The 23,295-nt window shown below is 43.1% G+C and overlaps 1 protein-coding gene across 1 annotated transcript in view; it reads right to left on the reverse strand.

Annotated features, from left to right (window-relative positions):
• The window catches only part of NID1 (nidogen 1), a 108,330-nt gene that overhangs the window by 54,014 nt on the left and 31,021 nt on the right, over nucleotides 1-23,295 (reverse strand). The window contains exon 6 of the mRNA XM_063443361.1: nucleotides 8,101-8,352. Within this exon, the coding sequence (XP_063299431.1) occupies nucleotides 8,101-8,352 (252 nt within the window). The remainder of the gene's footprint in view (nucleotides 1-8,100; nucleotides 8,353-23,295) is intronic.

The following is a 23,295-nucleotide window of genomic DNA, read 5'->3' on the forward strand; positions in this document are numbered from 1 at the left end:
AAAGTTTTGCAAATATTTTGGCTTCTGAATTTAAGAGGGCATTGGCCTAACGTTTTGGGGGCAGGTTGGTGGCTTGCGCTAGCAATATTTCAGGTGGGAGTGAGTGGGGAGCCATGGCATCCTTAAAAAGCTTAGTTAATTGTGGAGCTAGTACGTCTTGGAATGTTTTGTAGTAAGAATTAGCAAACCCATCAGGGATTTCCACGCAGGCAGTTTAACTTCCCTCTCTGTTATAGGGGCCGCTAAATCTGATTGTTGTGTTTGGGTCAATTGTGGTAATTTTGTTTAAATATCGTGTCACTTCCTCCTGTGTGGGTTAATGGGTGTTCGTGTCACGGTTCAGGTTATATAGGTCTGAGTAGTACGCCGAGAACTCACTTATGTGACCCGTCGGCGACGTTAAGTACGCAATCGCTTTGGTTGCTTGTTTTTGTTTGAGACTATTTGACAATTGTTTCCTGGCTCTATTTCCCTGTGAGTACTGTATGGATTTCATCTTTCTTAAGTTAAACCCCTCTTTATGTAGAGATTGGTGATGGATATCCTGTTTGATCTGTTTGATTTGGGATAGTAAGTCTGGCGATGGATCAACTTGGTGTTGTGTCACTAGCTCATTTAACCCTTCCGGAACTGTGGACCCAGCAAGAGTTTGCCCCTCTGACCAAGCTTACAGGTGCCCAGTTGCAGCAATATTGCATAAATTGATACACACACAAAAGAAAAGGGTATAGAAAAAAAATAACAACCAAAACAGTGTGACTGGTTGTGCCATCTTAATGGCTAGGTACCTAGTCAGGTACCACGGGGTGGAAGCATTGAGCTTCTGTCCTGTGTGAGCTACCGGTGCAGCGGCCCTCAGGTTTGTTAGGTATAAATATTGGGGCCCTATATTTTGATATAAGGGAGTATGTATGTAACTTGCAATTAACAGTATTTTTTTTATTTTATTTTTTGTCTTATATAACGTGTCTAACTTCCCCTGATGAGGTAATGGTGAGCTAGACCTTGTGTTTCCCCTCTCTATGGTTGTATGGCTAGTTCAGGCATACATTGTGTCTACTAATCAAGTGTGATAATGTCCATAAGGAGAGTTAAGTACTGTAAGCTAGAACATACAAACAATAGTGTAGTGGATATATGTGTATGTGATACTTGCATCAATGAGGAGTACAAAGTCCGTAATTATAGGTCGTCTGGAGGTCTATTTTCTTGTTTTCTTCCAGTCCTGTTGAACTCGTGGAGATCGATGCCTAACATCCATGGGTTCAGGAATCTGTAGGCCCCAGCTGCGTAGCATGCGTAGGCCGTCTTCCAGAGTGTTGATTGTAGTGCCGTTGCGTTTAAATATTAGGTTTGTAGGATAGTCCCATCAGTACATAATGTGCTGGTGACGTAGCAGGCTTGTGATAGGCTAGAATGTCTTTCTCTTTCTCAAAGTGGGTGCTGAGATGTCAGCAAAGATTTAAATATTTTCGGAATTTGATGGGTAAGTCCATCTTTGTTCTGCTGGAATTTAGGACCATTTCTTTAAAGTGTTAATATTGCATCTTCAGGATGATATCTCTTGTTAGGTCTTGCGGAAGGAATGAGGGTTTAGCTACTGTGGCGGAACCAACCTCGCCACTGGCCACTGGAGGAGCCTGGTTGCCCGCCTCCTGCCACTGGACTATGGCCCCATGTTTAACACTGTTCTTTTTCCCTGCAGAAAGGCTGGTTCGTGCCTTTCTGCGGACTGTTAAAGCCATGCTACCCCAGATAGCTATGCCATGGAGCCCAGCCGTATACTGAAAGACTGTATGAAAGACTTTGGCTCCATGGCGATTGAACTGTATGTATGTGATCTGAGTGCCATCCGGTAATAATGTGTGCTCAGATCTAAGCTATCTGGGGATAGGTAGAATGTGTATGTTCTATGTGATAAATGTAACAGTATCTATTTTTATGTCTTTTATTGTCCTTTGTCTGCCATGTGGTTAATGGAGTTTTGCCTCTGTCCTTGGAGATAATTTGATTACTTCCCAATTATCTCCAGGACAGAGAGGAGGGATTGTGATGCATTGTGGGATTGTAAGCTTGTGATTGGTCATTGTCCAATATGTTTTCCAGTTTTCCATCTGGTCCCCTAGGGGAGTGTCCACCAGGTGGGAGACCTGCATAAAAGCCGGGCAGGTAGCCCCAGTAAATCAGTTCTGCTTGACCCTCAAACGAAGTGTCGTCTCGTTCTTGGGAGGAATTGGATTGTATGCTGTTACAGTGCGACTGCCAGGAGTGTAAACTGTTCGTATGGTTTTTCCTGTTCGGCTGTTTACCGCATCCGTGTGTTTCCTGTTCGGGAGTTTGGAGCATTCCCCTGGTTACAGTTCGGGAGATTGGTGAATTAATGTGTTTGCAGTTCGGGAGTTTGAGTATTTATGTGTTTGCAATTCGGGAGATTGGTGATTGCAGTAGCTGTCTGTGCATCTGAAAAGGGGAATATCGCCTAAACGGTTTTTAACCTCTTGTGTGCAAAACGGTCCGTTACAGCTACCCGGTGTATCCGGTCCATAAGCAGCATGTCCTGGGGTACGTCAGGAGCCAGTATGTGAAACAGCTCGATAACATGAGCCTGGATGTCCTGCGCTTCTATCTCCTCCGATACCCCCCTGACACAGAGGTTGCTACACCTGGACCGACGTATAGGGCTTTTAGACGCTTGGAGAGCACAACACCCCGACATAAAAGATTTCACTTTCTATTCAGCCCCACATTGCACTAACTCAAGGATAGACAACTTCCTAGTTAACAATACTGGCGTCCTGAAAGTTAGCAAAACAGAGGTGGGGTCCATCACATGGTCAGACCACGCGGACATAGCAATTTCCTTCAACAAATCATTGTTAAGCAATGGACTTGGCGATTTAACACCTCCTTGCTTAGAGATCCAACTATTATAGCCAACGTAGGTAATGAACTAACAGAATTCCCCAGAGGAGATAGCACAAATATTTACCAAAAAACTATACAATCATACAGAGGGACAAAGAGAGCCGATGACAAATGAGCCTGAAAAGCCGCATATTTGCGCATTCTTAAACAAGCAGCGCCTCCCAAAATTGTCTCTAGAGGCTAGAGACACTCTGGGCTCTCATTTTACCTCTGACGAGGTAGATGCAGCAATAACGTCGCTGAAGCGGGGCAAAGCCCCGGGGCCAGATGGTTTTGAAGGTGGGTATTACAAAACCTTCAAAAAAGAACTCTCCCCACAACTTACCCCTCTTCAACGTTTTAATGCAGGGGGGAACTCCCAATAGCGATATGGCCCTAGCAAACAATCTTGCTGCACAAACCAGACAGACAAGATTGTCGCTACCTGAATCATACCGACCAATCTCACTAATAAACCACGATGCAAAAATCCTAGCGTGCAGACTGAACCCTTTGGTAACTCACCTGATACACGCGGACAAGGTGGGCTTCATCCCTGGGAGGCAACTGTTCGAGAATATTAGAAGGAACATAGACTTGATATGGAAATTAACTACCACAGCCATCCCATCATTAGTACTGTCACTTGATGCTGAAAAGGCATTTGACAGAGTGAAATGGCCTTACGTGTTCCAACTCCTAACACACTTGAATTTTACACGAACATTGCGACACAAATTAAAATAACAACCACACAGCAAACCATTCACGCTAAGCAATGGTACGAGGCAGTGATGCCCTCTCTCGCCACTTCTCTTTATAATGTCCCTGGATCCTCTACTGCAGGCAATCCGCATCCACCCCTCTATCTATGGAGTGACTATGCGAAACTAAAAATTTGCAGTCTTAGGCTATGCGGACGACATTCTCCTCACACTGACAAACCCCATAGAATCAATGTGGGCATTGGTCCCACTCTTGTCCACTTACGGAGAAATTTCAGGTTACAAAGTGAACATGGAGAAATCCGGTGCCCTCCCATTGGGCCTCTCAGCGATGGACACGGCACATATTAGGGACACCTACAAAATGACATCAAATACTTAGGGATTAACCTCACTGCCGATCCGGAGAAGCAATACCAAGCCAATCACACTCCTCTACTGAGGGCTCTCACAGGTGACATGGAGCGATGAACTGATAGGCAGAATACACTCAGTGAAAATTAATGTCCTCCCCCACATACTATTCCTCTTTCAGGCGTTGCCCGTACCAATTTCGAAAATAAATCTAGCACCTCTGCAAAGGGAGATAGATTTATATGGCAGAAAAGGAGACAGAGTGGCACGTAACATCCTATACCGACCCAAAGCAGCCATAGAATCTGTCCATAGAATCTTGTATAGGGGATAACCCTTAATATCGAAATGAATGTAGGAACTGCTGGTGGACCTGAGCCCAATACGAAAAAGGGGGCTCAGGGGCACCAAGGAAGATTCTATGAGTTTACTTATGTATGAAAATAAAAACACCTTTATTATAGGGTACACATTCCCCAAAAAAAGAAATAAAGGAAACTTATAAATGATGCTAACACATCTAGAAAAATATAAATCGAGGGAGGTAGTAATATATACAAATGAGACAGGAGTGAGTGATCGAGTACCTAAGACCCTTTAACCAGGGGTAACTTATGTATCTGAGAGGTCTGTGCAAAATACAGACACAGCTTGTTTGAGGGCTAGAAAAAAGCCCTTAAAAGAAATAGTATGTAAAACTATAACGTTGTCAACAATGGATACAGTTAGGTAATGAAGCTTAGAACATTGTATCAATTGTGTCCAGGACTAGAAAAGTCTTGTTGGATCTATTGCTCAATGCTTCTAGTTGCTGGGCTTGAACATATGGCCCCTAGGTCTACTGGCCATAGGAAAAAATAATTCCAGAGCGTTCCCAGTGCTTGATGTACTATATAAGCACTCGGATAGAAAAGAAAAATATAAGTTGGTAACTAGCACGACTAGCGTGTAATCCCACTGTAGTGCCTATAAGAGATAATAAGTCTTTACACTAGTGCCAAAAATACACCATATAGACACACTATTACTCTTAACTACAGGGTTATTAAACCTATATCTGCAAATCTGTGTAGAATAATCTACAGACGGGGTAAAAAAAAAAAAAACTCCCAAGTTGCTTAATAAAAGGTTGTCTATCCGCTGGAAATCTTATGCAGGTATCATTAGATCTTATGCAGGCACTTATTAAGCTATTGTCTCTCCAGGGGATTGCAGCATACCCTAGGAATAAGTTGCGATCACACTAGTACTCATGTAGCCAAAGTGCTAAATAGTAGTGCTGAACCTGAAAGAACACGGCCACAACATTCGAAAAGACCCAGAATCACTCTAAACTGATATATTCGTCAGACTCCTACATACTCATCTACCTCCCCCCTGGTGAACACACACAAAGTGCTCGGTGATAGTTAAAAAAGCATTAACCTAACGCACGTTTCGGCGCTATGCAAGCGCCTTTCTCTGTAGGAGTCTGACGAATATATCAGTTTAGAGTGATTCTGGGTCTTTTCGAATGTTGTGGCCGTGTTCTTTCAGGTTCAGCACTACTATTTAGCACTTTGGCTACATGAGTACTAGTGTGATCGCAACTTATTCCTAGGGTATGCTGCAATCCCCTGGAGAGACAATAGCTTAATAAGTGCCTGCATAAGATCTAATGATACCTGCATAAGATTTCCAGCGGATAGACAACCTTTTATTAAGCAACTTGGGAGTTTTTTTTTTTTTTTCCCCGTCTGTAGATTATTCTACACAGATTTGCAGATATCGGTTTAATAACCCTGTAGTTAAGAGTAATAGTGTGTCTATATGGTGTATTTTTGGCACTAGTGTAAAGACTTATTATCTCTTATAGGCACTACAGTGGGATTACACGCTAGTCGTGCTAGTTACCAACTTATATTTTTCTTTTCTATCCGAGTGCTTATATAGTACATCAAGCACTGGGAACGCTCTGGAATTATTTTTTCCTATGGCCAGTAGACCTAGGGGCCATATGTTCAAGCCCAGCAACTAGAAGCATTGAGCAATAGATCCAACAAGACTTTTCTAGTCCTGGACACAATTGATACAATGTTCTAAGCTTCATTACCTAACTGTATCCATTGTTGACAACGTTATAGTTTTACATACTATTTCTTTTAAGGGCTTTTTTCTAGCCTTCAAACAAGCTGTGTCTGTATTTTGCACAGACCTCTCAGATACATAAGTTACCCCTGGTTAAAGGGTCTTAGGTACTCGATCACTCACTCCTGTCTCATTTGTATATATTACTACCTCCCTCGATTTATATTTTTCTAGATGTGTTAGCATCATTTATAAGTTTCCTTTATTTCTTTTTTTGGGGAATGTGTACCCTATAATAAAGGTGTTTTTATTTTCATACATAAGTAAACTCATAGAATCTTCCTTGGTGCCCCTGAGCCCCCTTTTTCGTATTGGGCTCAGGTCCACCAGCAGTTCCTACATTCAACTATCACAGGTAGCCTTATGGCACTTACCCCCGGACCAGAGGAGATGGGTAGACCAAGAGTCCATGATAATGAGACCAGACCTCCCACAACTCTACATTTGGCTTCAAAGAGAGGATAGAGCACTTTTACACACCAATTGCCACGCTATAACCAACTCCATCTGTGTCTAGGACTGTTCTGCTCGAAAACATGAGCTGATGTCCTTCACATCCCCTATGATGCCATTACTTTGTAATAGAGCATTTCCTCCAGGTATGATTGCAAGAGAATACAAAGGTCTTGAATATGCAGGACTACAACACATTCACCAAATATATATGGGAGACAAAGTGATCCCATTTAATGACTTCCGGGAGGAGGAGTTACCGGTAGTGCGTGATGCGTGGTGCGTGATTTGCGTGATGAAGTGTTTCGCTGTGTTCACGGCTTGCGTGGTGCGTGATGACGCGTTTCACAGTGTTCACGGCTTCATCAGATGAATGATCTGATGAAGCCATGAACACGGCGAAACGCATCATCACGCACCACGCATCACGCACTACCGGTAACTCCTCCTCCCGGAAGTCTGGACCCGAGACAACAGCGACAGTATCGGCTGAAAACTGAGGGACTTGTCGACACCCCAAAGTATACACGGCCTGTTATATTTTATCGTGTACTGTATGCAGAGGAAGGTGAAGTACCTGTGCAGAGTTGGGCATTAAATATGTGAATGGAAATTATTCGTCCGTGCAGTCCTTTTCCTTAAGGAAATATTTGAAGAAGCTGATACAGTTAGAGCTGTGAGTGTAAACTTTTGTATTATACTATTAATTGTTTTTTTAAACAGATTTACACTATTATTGTTTTTTATGTCTCTCCCTTTCATATGTTTACTGCCATTGGAGAGGACACATATATGTATGTATAAGTTCTTTTTTTTAACACATTGAGTGCACTTTATATCACTTTGCACTTTATTACAATTTGCACTTGTGACCATGTATAGCATATGTCCAATAATACAACAGTACTGGAAACAAACCGCCTCCTTAATACACAATATCACGAGAGAGCAACTCCAGGGTAACCCCAAACCAATACTCCTTTTTTTTCTACTCCCCTTTTTGTTCTCCTTAAGTCTTCCCTATTGACAAACCTACTAACAGCCACAAACCTACTCACCCCTCTCTTCTGGAAAAAAAACACTGCTCCCACACTTTGGGATTGGGTACAAAGGGTCAAGTCTATTAGGATCATGGAGGAAACAGGAATATATTGGAACCCTGGTTAACATCATTTTTGCAAGGACATGCACCACACTAGGGGCAATTTTTCTCACATCTTTCTTGGCTAGCTATACCACATAGTTGAAAATTTCTAACTGAAACCCATACAAACCAACCTCCCAGTCAGCATCCTTTGTAATGTGACCACCACCATAAATGTTACACATGTTATGTCACCTTTGATATTTTGTAAACGGCAAATTATAAACCTTGGAAAAACTAAAAAAAGAAAAATTAAATGTGAAAAAAATTGGTTACAGAAGAAAAAAAAAACTGAATAAAGCACTTTGATGCTAATTCAGGAAATATAAATATATTATACAAATATAACATGTTTTTTTTAAGAATTATACTAAATACACATTATTTACTTACCCGTAATGCTGAACCCATTCTTATACCCTGGCTGTTGCAGTGCAAACATCCAGCCTATCACTCCTCCAATAGGAACAAGTGGCAGCAGAGAGTATCCCGTAGTGTCAGCTATCGTGCTGATTGCTGTGTAAGCTCGTCCATCATTAACCACAACGTAAGAATGTAGGTCAATGTTGTCAAACGCAAATAATTGTGGATTGTCGCCTACAAAGATTCTTCCTTTCACTTTGCCATTTACACGCTGAGCAGATCCTGCAACATATTACCAGAAACCCAAAATGTCAGTAAATGAATTAAGTTGTGGATAAGTAAACGGTATAAGATAGGTTCTACAACCAATGACAATTTTATTGTAGCATTACTGAAGCCTTCAAGTTAATAAGTATACATTCCAAATCTTTTTTTTTTCTCCACTAAAAAAAATGCATGTCTGATTATGTTTAGGCAATGTGCAAATTATACATACATACAGTCTTTCCTAAGCCAGAGTTGTGTAAAATGCTGGTCAACTACTCCAAATGACTATAATGAGTATTTAGAGGGACCCTCTAGGCATCAAAACAACTGAATCTAAATAACGTTGGAGGCCCACAGAGGCACTCTTACCTCAAGGCTTTTTCCCCAAAGTTGCCTTCAGTGGCGATGTCGACTCCCCTTGAAAAGGTATGTTTCTTTCAAAGCCAGTTTTTTGAATGGGAAGTCACTGGTTGGCTGAGGGCGTCAGCTGACCACTCTCAGCCAATTAGTGGCACTCCTACCCGGTGGTACTTCATGCTTCCTGAATATGAAAATGCTAAAGCCAGTGGCTGCCAGAGGTAGAGTGGACATTGCTGCAGGAGGCAACTTTAGGGTTAAACTGTTCGAGAAGGTTTAACCCTTTGAAGTAAGAATGCCTCCCGGGAGGTAAAGTTGTTTCATTTAGGTAAAGTTGTTTTAGTGTCTGGGTTGACCCTTTAACTTGCATTAAAATAAGATGAGTGCCTCAAGAATGATTCCTCAATAGAAATGAAAGTTTGGGAGCTAAACTGCTGTAAACCTGTCAAACAAGGACTATGCCTAAACTGAGCTCCTGAGCAGAATGCACATTCAAATGGAAAGTGGCGTCCCCCAGAGGTCTGTTCTGGGACCACTTATAAACAACCTATTTAGAAATGATCTTGTAATAGGCATTGAAAGTCATGTAGTATCTAAATCAAAAGATAAAGGACAAAATTGCACTAATTTCAGTACGTTATCTGGTGCAGCTAAAAATTACCCAAGTGCAATGTCACCATTTACACGTTACAAATGTGATAGAGTAAAAAAGCAGAAAAGGTGATTTGCGCACACAGAAAAAGGTTATTTGGTTTACCTTACACTTAATAATTCTCTGGTAACCAACACATAGGCAATTCTTTCAAAACTATATTAAAGTGAATTAAACACACATAGTGTAAACTGTATATGTGAGATTGTATATACGTAAGAACATCTCGTCAAACTCACAATTTTCAGAGCCCATTAAAAGTTGGCTCTGTACTTATGGTGCTTTTCATCTCATCAGTGAGATATATATAGTGGAATTTCCAGGGATCGTCCTCAGGAACTCGGCACTCTTGTATTACAGGACACTCCAGAGTCCAGAGTAAGTATTTAGAAAAAATAATTTTAGACAATACAAATTTTTTTAACTAACTGGTCAAAAACATCAACATGTTTTTTTTTTCACTGTGGTATGTGCAATGAATGTAAAAATATGGATATATTAAATAAAAATGTAACAGCATTTAGCTCTTTCGTTACAAAGAAAGAATTTAAAATGAAATGTATGCTCACAAGCCATTTGAGTAATGTAATATATCTATTAAATTGTACATGCGGATTCCAATATAATGGAAAAACATCAAGACCCATACAAATTAGAATGGGTGAACATATAAGAAATATAAGGAAAGGATTTGTAAACCATAGTGTGTCTAAACATTTTTTAGAGAAACATAGATCAGATCCAAATTTTTGTGCAATAGAAAAAGTTGAGTTACACTGGAGAGGAGGAAACCTCCCCCAAAAATTAAGCACCCAGGAGGATAAATGGATTTTTAAAATGCGCACCTTAACACCTATGGGTCTTAATATTGACTTTGAAATAAGTAATATTTTATAAGGGTTTTTGTATTTATTTTTATATGGTTTTATTTTATTATATATATTTTTTATATGCCAATTAGATAACCATTTTATAATTCACTATATGGCTATCTTTTCTCCTGCACTTCCTCTGCACTTCTCTATACCACACACTGCTGTGAAATGGGATTTATACTAATAGGCACTAGTCCATTGATTTCTTTTTTTTTTTATAAGAGCACAATATATATGAGAGAGATTGGTTGAATTTATATACAGTATTTGTGCTGTATTTTAACATATTCTCCTCTCATTACATTATATATTTCCCCTTATGACATGGACTGTGAGCACATCTGTATATGTTCCCTGTTTCAAAATGGACGATCTGGAAGCAACTCCCACCTAATAACAAAGAGAACACTCACTCCTCAATGGAAATACAACGTTACATACGTCACAGGAAATGACGTATCGCACATCCCGACGAGAAGAGCTGAATGTTCAGTCGTCATAGAAAGCAACAAAAAGAAGAAGAAGCAGGGATGTAAAAAGGAGGCTACATATATATATATATAATGGACATCTTGGGGAGGGAAAGAACGCTATGTTCAAGGCCTGATGCACAGCCATATTAGGATTGGCGAGATACTTCCGGTCTTGACCATATATGGTTGTGGGTGGTTTTTTACACACATATGTTTGAAATTGAACAATTATCTGATAGACTTTCTGGCACATAAAGCCAAATATGTTCAGTCTGAAAAATATATGCACCTGAGGAAGACCTGTTTGAATGGATGAAACACGTTGTGCTACTTTTGTTTTTAATAATTTGTTTAAAAGCTTTTCATCAAATACTTACTCTGGACTCTGGAGTTTCCTGTAATATAACAGTGCCGAGTTCCTGAGGATGATTCCTGGAAATTCCACTATATATCTCACTGATGAGATGAAAAGCACCATAAGTACCGAGCCAACTTTTAATGGGCTCTGAAAATTGTGAGTTTGAAGAGATATTCTTACGCATATACATCATACATACAGTTTACACTCTGTATTAATTCACTTTAATGTATGTTTGAAAGAATTGCCTATGTGTTGGTTACCAATAGAATTAATAAGTGTAAGGTAAACCAAATAGCCTTTTTCTTTGTGCGCAAAGCACCTTTTCTGCTTTTTTACTCTATTGAAAGTCATGTGTCAGTGTTTGCAGATGGCAGAAACTGAAGGGTGTGAGCAGGATATTACTTTGTTGTAGAAGGATTTAAATAGATTAGGAGACTAGATGCTCCAATGGCAGATTGTATTTTATGTAAATAAATACAAAGCTATGCACTTTGGGGTGAAGAATGCAATTCACAACCTACAACAACACATGAGAACATTTTGGGAATTGAAAAAGACAACAAACTAGACAACAATGTCTGATGTCTTTCAGCAGTTGATAAGGTCAGTGAGCTATTGTCATGTATAAAAAGAAACATCATTCTCAGGATAAAAATTTAATTTCACCTCTCTATAAATCATGAATTTGCCGTGAAATGTTGTGTACCTGTTCTAATGAAGGATATTATGACAATAGAAAAACACAGATAAATAGAAACTTTTAGTTATGAAGAAAGGTTAACAAATATTTTTAGTATACAAAAATAGTGCCTCTGCGTGATTCAATAGCATTATACAAATATCTTCCAATACAAACTGTTTGGAAATGTATTCATAAAAAGGACTATACAAAGGACTATTTTTAAGTACCGGTAAGTGCAATAAGGATGTGGAATTCTCTGCCCGAAGAGCTTGTTTTATCAGTCTGTGCAGATGTTTAAAAGTGACTGAAAAAACATAACATTCAGGGATATCATTTTTAATATAAGGGTTAACAGCTTATTGATCCAAGTAGTCTGACTGCCATTCTGAGGTTGAGAAGGAATTGTTTTCTAGTTTGATAGTTTGTTTTTTGCCTTCTTTTGGATCAACAGATGAAACAGATGTGAGGAAGGGTGAACTTGATAGATGCATGTCTTTATTTCTTTTAAACTATGTAAGTCTATGTAAGTTAACACATAAGCAAAGTTTAAAAAGAATGTTAGGTTATCATGTTTAAAATGGCCAGTCATTGTAGTTCCTCTTCAAATTTAGATTCTGCACCGAAGAGGTATACACATCAATGTGTGGGTTTGAAAGTAACACAATTACTTGCCTAATTGTAGTAACGTGCCTGCCAAACAGTTTGTAGTTTAGTGTAATGATGTGTAGTTGTGGTTTCCAAGAGAACGTGGGGACAAGATCAACATTTTAGTGCAGCAGATCCCTGTGAATATTTGTATTCCGCAAAAAAACATGAAGTGTAATGTTAACTGAATGTTCTTGGATGAACTATGATCTGTTTACTGAATACACATTTGGATCTCTAACTGCTCTGCCTTCTGGGACAGTGACTCAAACCTCTCGCATTTACATAGCACATATTATCTTATTTTCTCCAATACTGCCTGATAATCTATCTAAAACAATATAATTTTAGCATTACATTTTGGCATTATAATGTAATTAAGCATATTTAAAGGGACACTCCAGGCACCCAGACCACTTCAGCTAATTGAAGTAGTCTGGGTGCTGTGACACTTTTGCACTTAGTGCTGCAATGTAAAACGTTTACATTGCAGCTTTAAGTCTGCCCTCCGGAATCTGGAATCCAAAACCGACCTCTGGTCGGTTACCTGACACTGGAGGTCATATTTTCCCCATAGGAAAGCATTGAAAGCGCATTAGGTCTCCCCCGCCGGTTGACGACGGCGGGGGCGGAGCCTGACCCAGGGCCGACAGCGGCATGGGATGAGGGGCTGGAGGGAGGGGGGCACTACAGGATTCTTTAGTGCCAGGAAAATGGGTTTGTTTTCCTGGCACTGGAGAGTCCCTTTAAGAAAGTGATGAGAGAGTTGGTAAAGGACTTAAAATGAGATATTGTGGCTAATAGCAAATTAGTTAACAAAATTGAAATTAATTAGACAATAGAAAAACACATCCATAATACACTTCATAAAACTAAACATTTAAACATTTTTGTTTCTAAATTTCTCCTTTTTTTTAAATCAGTGGTCTGTTCATCAATGATCTTTATGCTTAAAAGAATATTTATACTTTTATAATACAGACTGCATTGGCAATGAGGCCACTGTGAGCGTAAAAATCTCTGTATATTACCATATGTATTTATGTACTTTTGTAGACTAAGGAAGACAGCCACTGGAGGTGTGCACTAGCTCTGCAATTATAATATTGTCATATCTACTAAACAGCAATATTATATGTTAGAACTAAAGGATGACACAGAGTCCACTTCATTGAGATGCAGGTGGGGTGCTACTCTGCCAGGGGATGGAGGTGTTGGCGTACCTATTAAACCATTTGTCCCCTTTCCTATCTCCTACTCTCTCCCCTCACCCTACCACCGATCCCTTTTCTAAAAGAAGGGAAATCAATTATTGGTTGGGATATGTTATAAACCACCTAATATTGATATTAATGAGTAGGCTTTTAGAGCAAATTAGGACAGCTGCACATGCGAGTAACACAATAATCATTTGAGATAATCAGAGGCGTAACTAGAAACTACAGGGCCCTGGTGCGAAAACTGCCCTGGAGCCCTCCCTCTCAATACATCTTCCCTCCTCCCCTCTCATATATATTCCTTCCCCCCTCCCCATCCAGCTTCCCTACTCCCACCCACCTGCCCCTCCATTTGTATATTATAACAGATTTATACATGGACACATTACACAGACACACCGAATGACACATTCAGATACACAGAAAGACACTAAAACAGATACAAACCCTGACACACATACAGATACACAGATACACATACAGACATATGCAGACAAACAGACATACAGATACACATACAGACACATATGCAGATATACATACAGACTTAATGACAAACATTCAGATATAAACTGTACATACATATGTAGACACATACGTAGATACATAGGGGCACACACTGACACACATGCAAACAGATACACATATAGACATACAGATACCCATACAGACACAGATACACAGACAAAGATACACATACAGACACATATGCAGACAAAAATACACATACATACAATAATATACACATACAGACACACAGATATACAGATACAGACATTCACACATACATTCACACACACACACACACACACACACACAGATATACAGATAGACATTCACAAACACACATACACAGATACAGACACACACACACACACGCACATACATACAGACATTCACAAAACACACAGAAACTGTTAAAAATTTTAGTCACCCTACCTTTATGTGCAGGAGGATGACGTCCCTGGGGTCCAGTGGCTGCCTAATGGTGATGGGAGTCAGAGCTCCCACTCTGACTCCCTCCTTACCATGCATTCTCCTCCTGCGCAGCTCTGCTCTGTGTATGCTGGGAGGAAGTGACGGCTTCCTCCCAGTGGGTGCTCTTACGTCATCAATGGGGCCCGGTCGCACTCTTAAAGTGCCGCAGCGCTGACCGGGCCCCAGGTAATTCATTGCCATCAGGTGGCCCCAAGAGCACGGGCCACCCGATGGGTCCCTTCATTGCGGTCCCAGCGGCTGCTCCAGGCGGCCGGGGCCGCACAACAATGCCAGCGGGAACCCCGGTCGCAGGGCCCCCTGGAGTGACGAGCCCGGTTGCAGCTGCGACCGCGGTAATGCCGCCAGTGGAGATAATTACAAGGACATAAAGTGGGATATAGGAATGTGGCGAGGTTAGTAACCTCGCCACTGTTTTTTGGAGGGGCCTGTTTGCCAGCCTCCTGCCCTGCGACTATGGCCCTGGCATGTATTGCCCTTTAACTGCATTTGGGCATAATGGATTTGTATAATGTTGTTCCTAGCCCTTTAAATACTTTGGAGCAGTGTTCCAACGTTAAACTGGCACTTCGAATGCAGTCGAAGTGCCGAAGTCGTCGAAGTGGCCGCCATTCAACAAACGAACACGTGGCGGCGGCCATTTTAACTTATTCGAACGCGGTCAACGGTGTGTGCAGCCAAATCTATGGAACTGTTTGCGGCTACCCAAATGCACGAACACCGCTGACCCGTACCTACTTCGACACCGCGGCTGGAGACTAAGTCCCGTTCGAAGATTCGAACGCTCGTTCGAATGGGACTTAGTCAATTTCTCGCACAGCCCAAATCCATGGAACTGTTTTGGGCATGAAAATGTGCCCGCGGTCGGTCACAAAGGACTTCCAGCTAACTTTTGAACTAATGGAAGGATTTGCATGAATTTTGAGTATGTTCATATTTCAAGTATGCTGATTAATAATGAAGATTGAATGTATAGTTTTAAAGTTATAAAAATGTATGATTTTTTAGCTTGGAGCTAATTGAGTAGATACACTAAGAAACTCAATTATCTCCCAAGCAGAGGGGAGGGAATATGTGGGATGTAACCGATATGTGATTGGTTAATGCCTAATTGCCTGTGGGCGTCTCCAGGGGCGGACTGAGAACCCTCAGGGCCCCCGGGCAAAATAAATCAAGGGCCCCCTTACAGGCCCCACCCATACTCCGCAGCAAGCGCCACCCATGTCCCGCCTCCATGCACCACCTCCAGCCACACCCTACACAATCTTTAGACACAAGGAACAAAAGTGCAATAATCCCTTCAAGGCCCCAGTAGAGACTACAATTGAGGGCTAATGGGCCATGGAGGGGGGTCTTTCTAGCAGAGGCTATCTCAGTGTCCTTTAGAGAGTGTGTTAGAAAGAATCCCCTCCAGGCCCTATTAGAGACTACAATGGAGTCTAACAGGCTTGGAAGGGGGTCTTTCTAACAGAGGCCATCTCAGTGTCCCTGCTGGAAACAGTCGCCTCCAGGCCCCAGTAGAGACTAAAATTGAGGGCTAATGGGCCATGGAGAGGGGGAGCATTCTAGCAGAGGCTATCTCAGTGTCCTTTAGAGAGTGTGTTAGAAAGAATTTCCTCCAGGTCCCATTAGAGACTACAATGGAGTCTAATGGGGCCTGGAGGGGGGTCTCTCCAACACTCTGGTTCCTATTCACAATATAGCAACACAACATAGCTGATACCTAGGCCAAGTTGGCTCCTCTTACCTTAATTACTGTTGCTGGCTGGCAGTCTGTGGGCTTGCTGGAAGGCTGTGGGCTTACTGGCTGCGGCTGGCAGGCTGTGGGCTTGCTGGCAGGCTGTGGGCTTGCTGGCTACTGCCGGCAGGCTGTGGGCTTGCTGGCTGCGGCTGGCAGGCTGTGGGCTTGCTGGAAGGCTGTGGGCTTACTGGCTGCGGCTGGCAGGCTGTGGGCTTGCTGGCAGGCTGTGGGCTTACTGGCTACTGCCGGCAGGCTGTGGGCTTGCTGGCTGCGGCTGGCAGGCTGTGGGCTTGCTGGCTGCGGCTGGCAGGCTGTGGCTTGCTGGCTGGCAGGCTGTGGCTTGCTGGCTGCGGTTGGCAGGCTGTGGGGTTGCTGGCTTTAAGCCTAACTGGTGGCCTGTAGGCTGGCTGGCTGTCTACTGGCCAGTCTGTGGGCTGGCTGGCCTGTGGGTTGGCTGGCTTGCTGGCTACTGGGGCACTCGTAGATTATTTAAAGAAATAATCCATGCACAATAACCACTACTACTCTGTGTAGTCGTTATGGTGCCAGGAGGGCCGGGCCCCCCTCCCAGAGTAAGTAGTCAAACCGTTTAAGAACAGTTTGACAACTTGCCTGGGGTCTGCTGGGATATGAGGCTGTAGTAGGGTATAGGAGCAGTGGTGCAATGTGTAAGGGGTGCAGTCTGTGTGAAAGGTTCAGTGTGTGTGAGGGGGTGTAGTGTGTGAATGTGTAGGGTGTGTGGGGCAATGTGTGTACGAGGGGGCTGTGTATGTGTGTGGCAATGTTAGTATGGGGGGCTGTGTGTGTATGGGTGGGCAGTGTATGTGTGTGTGTGTGAGGCAATGTGTGTAAATGTGTATGGTGTGTGTGGGGGCAGTGTGTGTGTATGGTGTGTGTGGGGGCAGTGTGTGTGTATGGGGGGCAGTGTGTGAATGTGTATGGTGTGGGGGCAGTGTGTTTATGGGGCTAAAGTTCACTCTCACCACTGCGACCACCAGGAATACCTGGTGGTCACAGTGTTGAGAGTGAACTCTAGCCCGTAGCTCCAGGGCTAGAGTTTACTCTTGCAAGAGCCGTAACGTTGCCGTGGTAACCGCGGCAACGATCTGTGCTCGCGCAAGAAGGACCCAGAGGAGCTGCAGACTGAGCTCCCGGGTCCTCTCTTCCTCCCTCCCCTGCCGGCTGCCCGCACGGTGCCTGCGGACAGGGGAGGGGGCAATTGCCCTCCTCTTACTCCCCCCTCCCCCTCTTCTTACCCCCCTCCCCCTCTTCTTACCCCCTTCTTACTCCCACTCTCTTCTTACCCCCATTCTTACTCTCCCCTCTTCTTACTCCCCCCTCCCCCTCTCCTTACTCCCCCTTCTTACTCTCCCCATCTTCTTACTCCCCCTCCCCCTCTTCTTACTCCCACCTCTTCTTACTCCTCCCTCTTCTTACTCCCCCCTCTTCTTACCCCCCTCCCCCCTCTTCTTACTCCCCCTTCCTCTTTTTACTCCCCCCCCTCTTCTTACCCCCTTTACTCCCCCCCTCTCTTCTTAATCTCCCCTCTTCTTACCCCCTCCCCCCTCTTCTTACTCTCCCCTCCCCCTCTTCTTACTCCCCCCTTCCTCTTTTACTCCCCCTCTTCTTACTCCCCCCTCCCTTCTTACCCCCTCTCTCTCTTCTTACCCCCTCCCTCTTCTTACCCCCCTCCCTCTTCTTACCCCCTCTCTTCTTACCCCCTCTCTTCTTACCCCCTCCCTCTCTCTTCTTACCCCCCTCCCTCTCTCTTTTTACCCCCCTCTCTTTTAACCCCCCCTCCCTCTCTCTTTTAACCCCCCCTCCCTCTTTTAACCCCCCTCCCTCTCTCTTTTTACCCCCCCTCCCTCTTTTAACCCCCCCCTCTCTTTTAACCCCCCCCTCCCTCTCTCTTTTAACCCCCCCTCTCTTTTAATCCCCCCTCCCTCTCTCTTTTTACCCCCCCTCCCCCTCTCTTTTAACCCCCCCTCTCTCTTTTAACCCCCCCTCCCCCTCTCTTTTAACCCCCCCCTCCCTCTCTCTTTTAATCCCCCCCCTCTCTTTTAATCCCCCCCCCTCCCTCTCTCTTTTAATCCCCCCCCCTCTCTCTTTTAATCCCCCCCTCTTTCTTTTAATCCCCCCTCCCTCTCTCTTTTAACCCCCCCCTCCCTTAACCCCCCCTCCCTCTTTCTTTTAACCCCCCCCTCCCTCTTTCTTTTAACCCCCCTCCCCGTAGCGTGGCCGAGAGGCTCTGCGTCCGCGGTGCCGGCCGGATTGATAGGAAGGTGCACACACACTGAGTGTGCACCTTCCTGTCAGTCCGGCCGGGTACAGGAAACAGAAACTCCTGTTCCGCGCGGAACAGGAGTTTCTGTTTCCTGTACCCGGCCGGACTGACAGGAAGGTGCACACTCAGTGTGTGTGCACTTTCCTATAACTCCGGCCGGCACCGCGGACGCAGAGCAGCTCGGCCACGCTACGGGGAGGGGAGGTGAGAAGCTGCAGCCGCCTGAGCGCTCTTAAGAGAGCGCTCAGGCGGCTGCAGCATTTAAAGGGGCGGCCGGGCCCCCTGATGGCGGGCCCCCCTCCCGGCCGGGCCCTCGGACCATGTCCGAAGTGCCCGACCGGTCAGTCCGCCCCTGGGCGTCTCCCTTGCAGGGGAGCACTGCATAAAAGCAGAGTACCTGCCATTAAACATCAGAGTTCTTCTTTTACCCTCAAGCTAGAGTCCTGTCTCTTATTGGGGGAATTGCTATATCACTACAAGGGATTGCTATGCTCTGCATGCTCCCTTGGATAATCACTTCTAAGCTCTTTTAAGAGCTTGCTCCTGCTTCACTCTCTTGGAGGAGAGGATCACCCACTGGAACCTGGAGCCTTGTCGAAGGTGCAGGGTGGAAAGGAGACGGCAAGACCCCAAACAAGCTGCGGCGGTTCGTGGGGTCTGCGGTGGTTGTGGTGTCTGCGGAGTGCTTGGAGCCCTCTGTAAGCGCTAGGAGCATCCTTCAATGGAGGTACCTAGTCGGGGTGCCAGGTGATCCATTACAAGGAACTTATAGCTCAACAAGGGGAGTCAGGTTTGTGAACATAAATTGGAATATAGGTACTTGTAGCTCAACAACTCCCTACTGGGATTGTCTCTAAAACAAGTGGTTGAGGAGCCAACTCGTAAAGAGGCCATACTAGATTTAGTGTTAACAAATGGAGATTTGGTATCCGATATTACTGTAGGTGAAAGTTTAGGATCCAGTGATCATCAATCGGTGTGGTTTAATATAAGAACAGTGACTGAGTCACACCACACAAAAACAAAAGTTTTAGACTTTAGAAAAACAGACTTTTCTAAAATTAGAATATGTGTAAAGGAGTCATTATCAGACTGGAGCAATTTAAATGGTGTCCAAGAGAAATTGGATTATTTAAAACTTGCGCTACTGAAGGCAACAGAAAATTGCATTAGGCTTGTCAGTAAATGCAAAAAAATCAAGAAACCACTGTGGTACTCTGCAGATGTGGCCAAAATAGTAAGAAACAAAAAGTTAGCATTTAGTAATTATAAAAAAAAACCAGAGTGAGGAAGACAGAATGATCTATAAGATTAGGCAGAAAGAGGCTAAGCAAGTTATAAGAGCTTCCAAATCACACACAGAAGAGAAAATAGCACAGTCAGTAAAAAAGGGGGACAAAACTTTTTTTAGATACATAAATAAGGATTAGTTAGATTAAAAACAAAAGAATGAAGGTATGTAGAAGAGGATAAAGGTCTAGCTGACTGCCTCAATTAATATTTTTGTTCGGTATTTACAGATGAAAATGAAGGAGAGGGACCTCAGTTAAGAAAAAGGATAAATGAGTTATTTATTACACGTGAGTTTACAGAGGAAGAGGTTCTATTTCAACTGTCAAAAGTAAAGACAAATAAGTCAATGGGACCTGTTGGAATACACCCAAAGCTATTAAAAGAGCTTAGTGGTGTACTAGCAAAACCATTAACAGATTTATTTAACCAATCATTGATAACAGGAGTAGTCCCAAAAGATTGGAAGTTGGCGAATGTTGTGTCCATTCACAAGAAAGGTAATAGGGAGGAGTCGGGCAACTATAGTCCAGTAAGCCTTACTTCAGTAGTGGGGAAAGTGATGGAAACCATGTTAAAGGATAGGATTGTTGAACATCTAAAAACACATGGATTTCAAAATCAGAGACAACATGGGTTTACTTCAGGGAGATCGTGCCAAACTAATCTTATTGATTTTTTTGATTGGGTAACTAAAATTATAGATCAGGGTGGTGCAGTAGACATTGCTTACCTAGATTTCAGTACGGCTTTTGACACTGTTGCACATAGAAGGCTTATCAATAAACTGCAATCTTTAAGCTTGGATTCCAATATTGTTGAATGGGTGAGGCAGTGGCTGAGTGACAGACAACAGAGGGTTGTAGTCAATGGAGTATATTCAAAGCTTGGGCTTGTCACTAGTGGGGTACCTCAGGGATCTGTACTTGGGCCCATTCTCTTTAATATTTTTATTAGTGATATTGCAGAAGGTCTTGATGGTAAGGTATGTCTTTTTGCTGATGATACTAAGATATGTAACAGGGTTGATGTTCCAGGAGGGATAAGCCAAAAGGCTAATGATTTAGGTAAACTAGAAAAATGGTCAGAGTTGTGGCAACTGATATTTAATGTGGATAAGTGCAAGGGCAGAGTACAGAATATTTGATAGAGTCCTAACCTCAACATCTGAGGAAAGGGATTTAGGGGTGATTATTTCTGATGACTTTAAGGTAGGCAGACAATGTAATAGAGCAGCAGGAAATACTAGCAGAATGCTTGGTTGTATAGGGAGAGGTATTAGCAGTAGAAAGAGGGAAGTGCTCATGCCATTGTACAGAACACTGGTGAGACCTCACTTGGAGTACTGTACGCAGTACTGGAGACCGTATCTTCAGAAGGACATTGATACTTTAGAGAGAGTTCAGAGAAGGACTACTAAACTGGTTCATGGATTGCAGGATAAAACTTACCAGGAAAGGTTAACGGATCTTAACATGTATAGCTTGGAGGAAAGACGAGGCAGGGGGGATATGATAGAAACATTTAAATACATAAAAGGGAATCAACACAGTAAAGGAGGAGACTATATTTAAAAGAAGAAAAACTACTACAACAAGAGGACATAGTCTTAAATTAGAGGGACAAAGGTTTAAAAATAATATCAGGAATTATTACTTTACTGAGAGGGTAGTGGATGCATGGAATAGCCTTCCAGCTGAAGTGGTAGAGGTTAACACAGTAAAGGAGTTTAAGCATGCGTGGGATAGGCATAAGGCTATCCTAACTATAAGATAAGGCCAGAGACTAATGAAAGTATTTAGAAAATCGGGCAGACTAGATGGGCCGAATGGTTCTTACATGCCGTCACATTCTATGTTTCTATGTAACAAGGGGAGTCAGGTTTTTGAACATCATTTGACAAACATTCAAGTAAGGGAGAACTTGGGAAATAGTGATCACAATATGGTCACTTTTGAAATACACTCAAATAAGCAAATTCTCTTAAATCATTTAATTATAAAAAGGCCAATTTAAAAAGGATTAGTACAGCTTTACAACTCATTGACTGACATAAACAGAATGATATATCATCAAACAAATATTAGAAATGTTCATTTCTTGATATGTAACATTGGGTAATAAATATAAAAGAAACCCAATTAAACCAATATGAAAAGTGCATGCAAAACATTTATATCAGACAAATTAGAGGCGTTCTATATAAGATATAAGGAAACCAATTGTGCATGCAAAAAGGCGCACAGATAGGCTAAACTAGAAAACAAGATAGTGATAGCGAAAGAGAGCAAAATCATCCCCAATTTTAGCTATAAAGAAAAGTTAACAAATTTAAAACTCTTTAGTTTAGAAAACCGTGGCCTCGGAGGCGATATGATAGCATTTTACAAATATATTTGGAGCCAAAGCAAACCATTGTCTGGAAATCTATTCATAAACAGGGCTATACTTAGGACACACAAGGTCATTCATTTAGAACAATAAGGATGTATAATTCTCTGCCTAAAGAGGTGGTTTAAACAGAGTTTGTACAGATGTTTAAACAGCGACAGAATGAATTCTTGCAAAAGCATATTATTCAGGGATATAATATTTTATGTGTGGGGTAAAGGAGGTGGATCAAGAAAGGAGTTTTTTACTAGTTTGTTGCAAAATTAGAAAGTGCTTCAGACCGGGTTTTTTGCCTTATTTTGGATTAACAGCAAAACAGATGTGAGAAAGGCTGAAATTGATGGACACATGTCTCTTTTCAGCCTATGTAACTAGAAAAAATAAATAAATTCGGGGGCGGAGCCGAGCTTCCTAACTGAGTGGACGTGCCAGGATCCAGCTCCCGACCAAACTACGATAATTTGGGGGAAATCAACCCAAAAACTGGCGCAGATCCACTCTGGAGGGATACAGCCGTGCTGGGGTCATCCAGGTACACATTTGGACACCCGAATCATGCTTCTGACCACCCGAGAACCCGAGCTACACTGACTGGGGCCTGCGGGAAAGCGAATGAAGGAGAGACGGCCGCTCTCCTCTCTTACTGCTTGACACAGAATCACCTCGACCCCCGACTCTCCTACCCCCCCCCTGGGACCGGTGGGGGATATCCCGGTCCTCGCTGAGAGCCCGGAGCAACAAACCTGAACCGACCCTCACACAGCGTTTATGCAACAGGGCCAGCAAAACACGGGTGAGAAGGGGACACCCTCGGGCGCAGCACCCAATCACCCGCCAGCACTTAACCACACTAGCCCACCCGGGCTGAAGGCCAAGAGAGTCTTTACCCGAAAGCATCGCCCACATTGGCGGCAATCCAAGCGACGCAAGCGGCAGCTCACCTACTGGCCTCTCGCCACCCCCACGAGAGGTGGACGCTCATGCATCGCAAGCC

The sequence above is a fragment of the Pelobates fuscus genome, chromosome 2, assembly GCF_036172605.1.
Source record: "Pelobates fuscus isolate aPelFus1 chromosome 2, aPelFus1.pri, whole genome shotgun sequence".
In the NCBI taxonomy this organism is placed as follows: domain Eukaryota; kingdom Metazoa; phylum Chordata; class Amphibia; order Anura; family Pelobatidae; genus Pelobates; species Pelobates fuscus.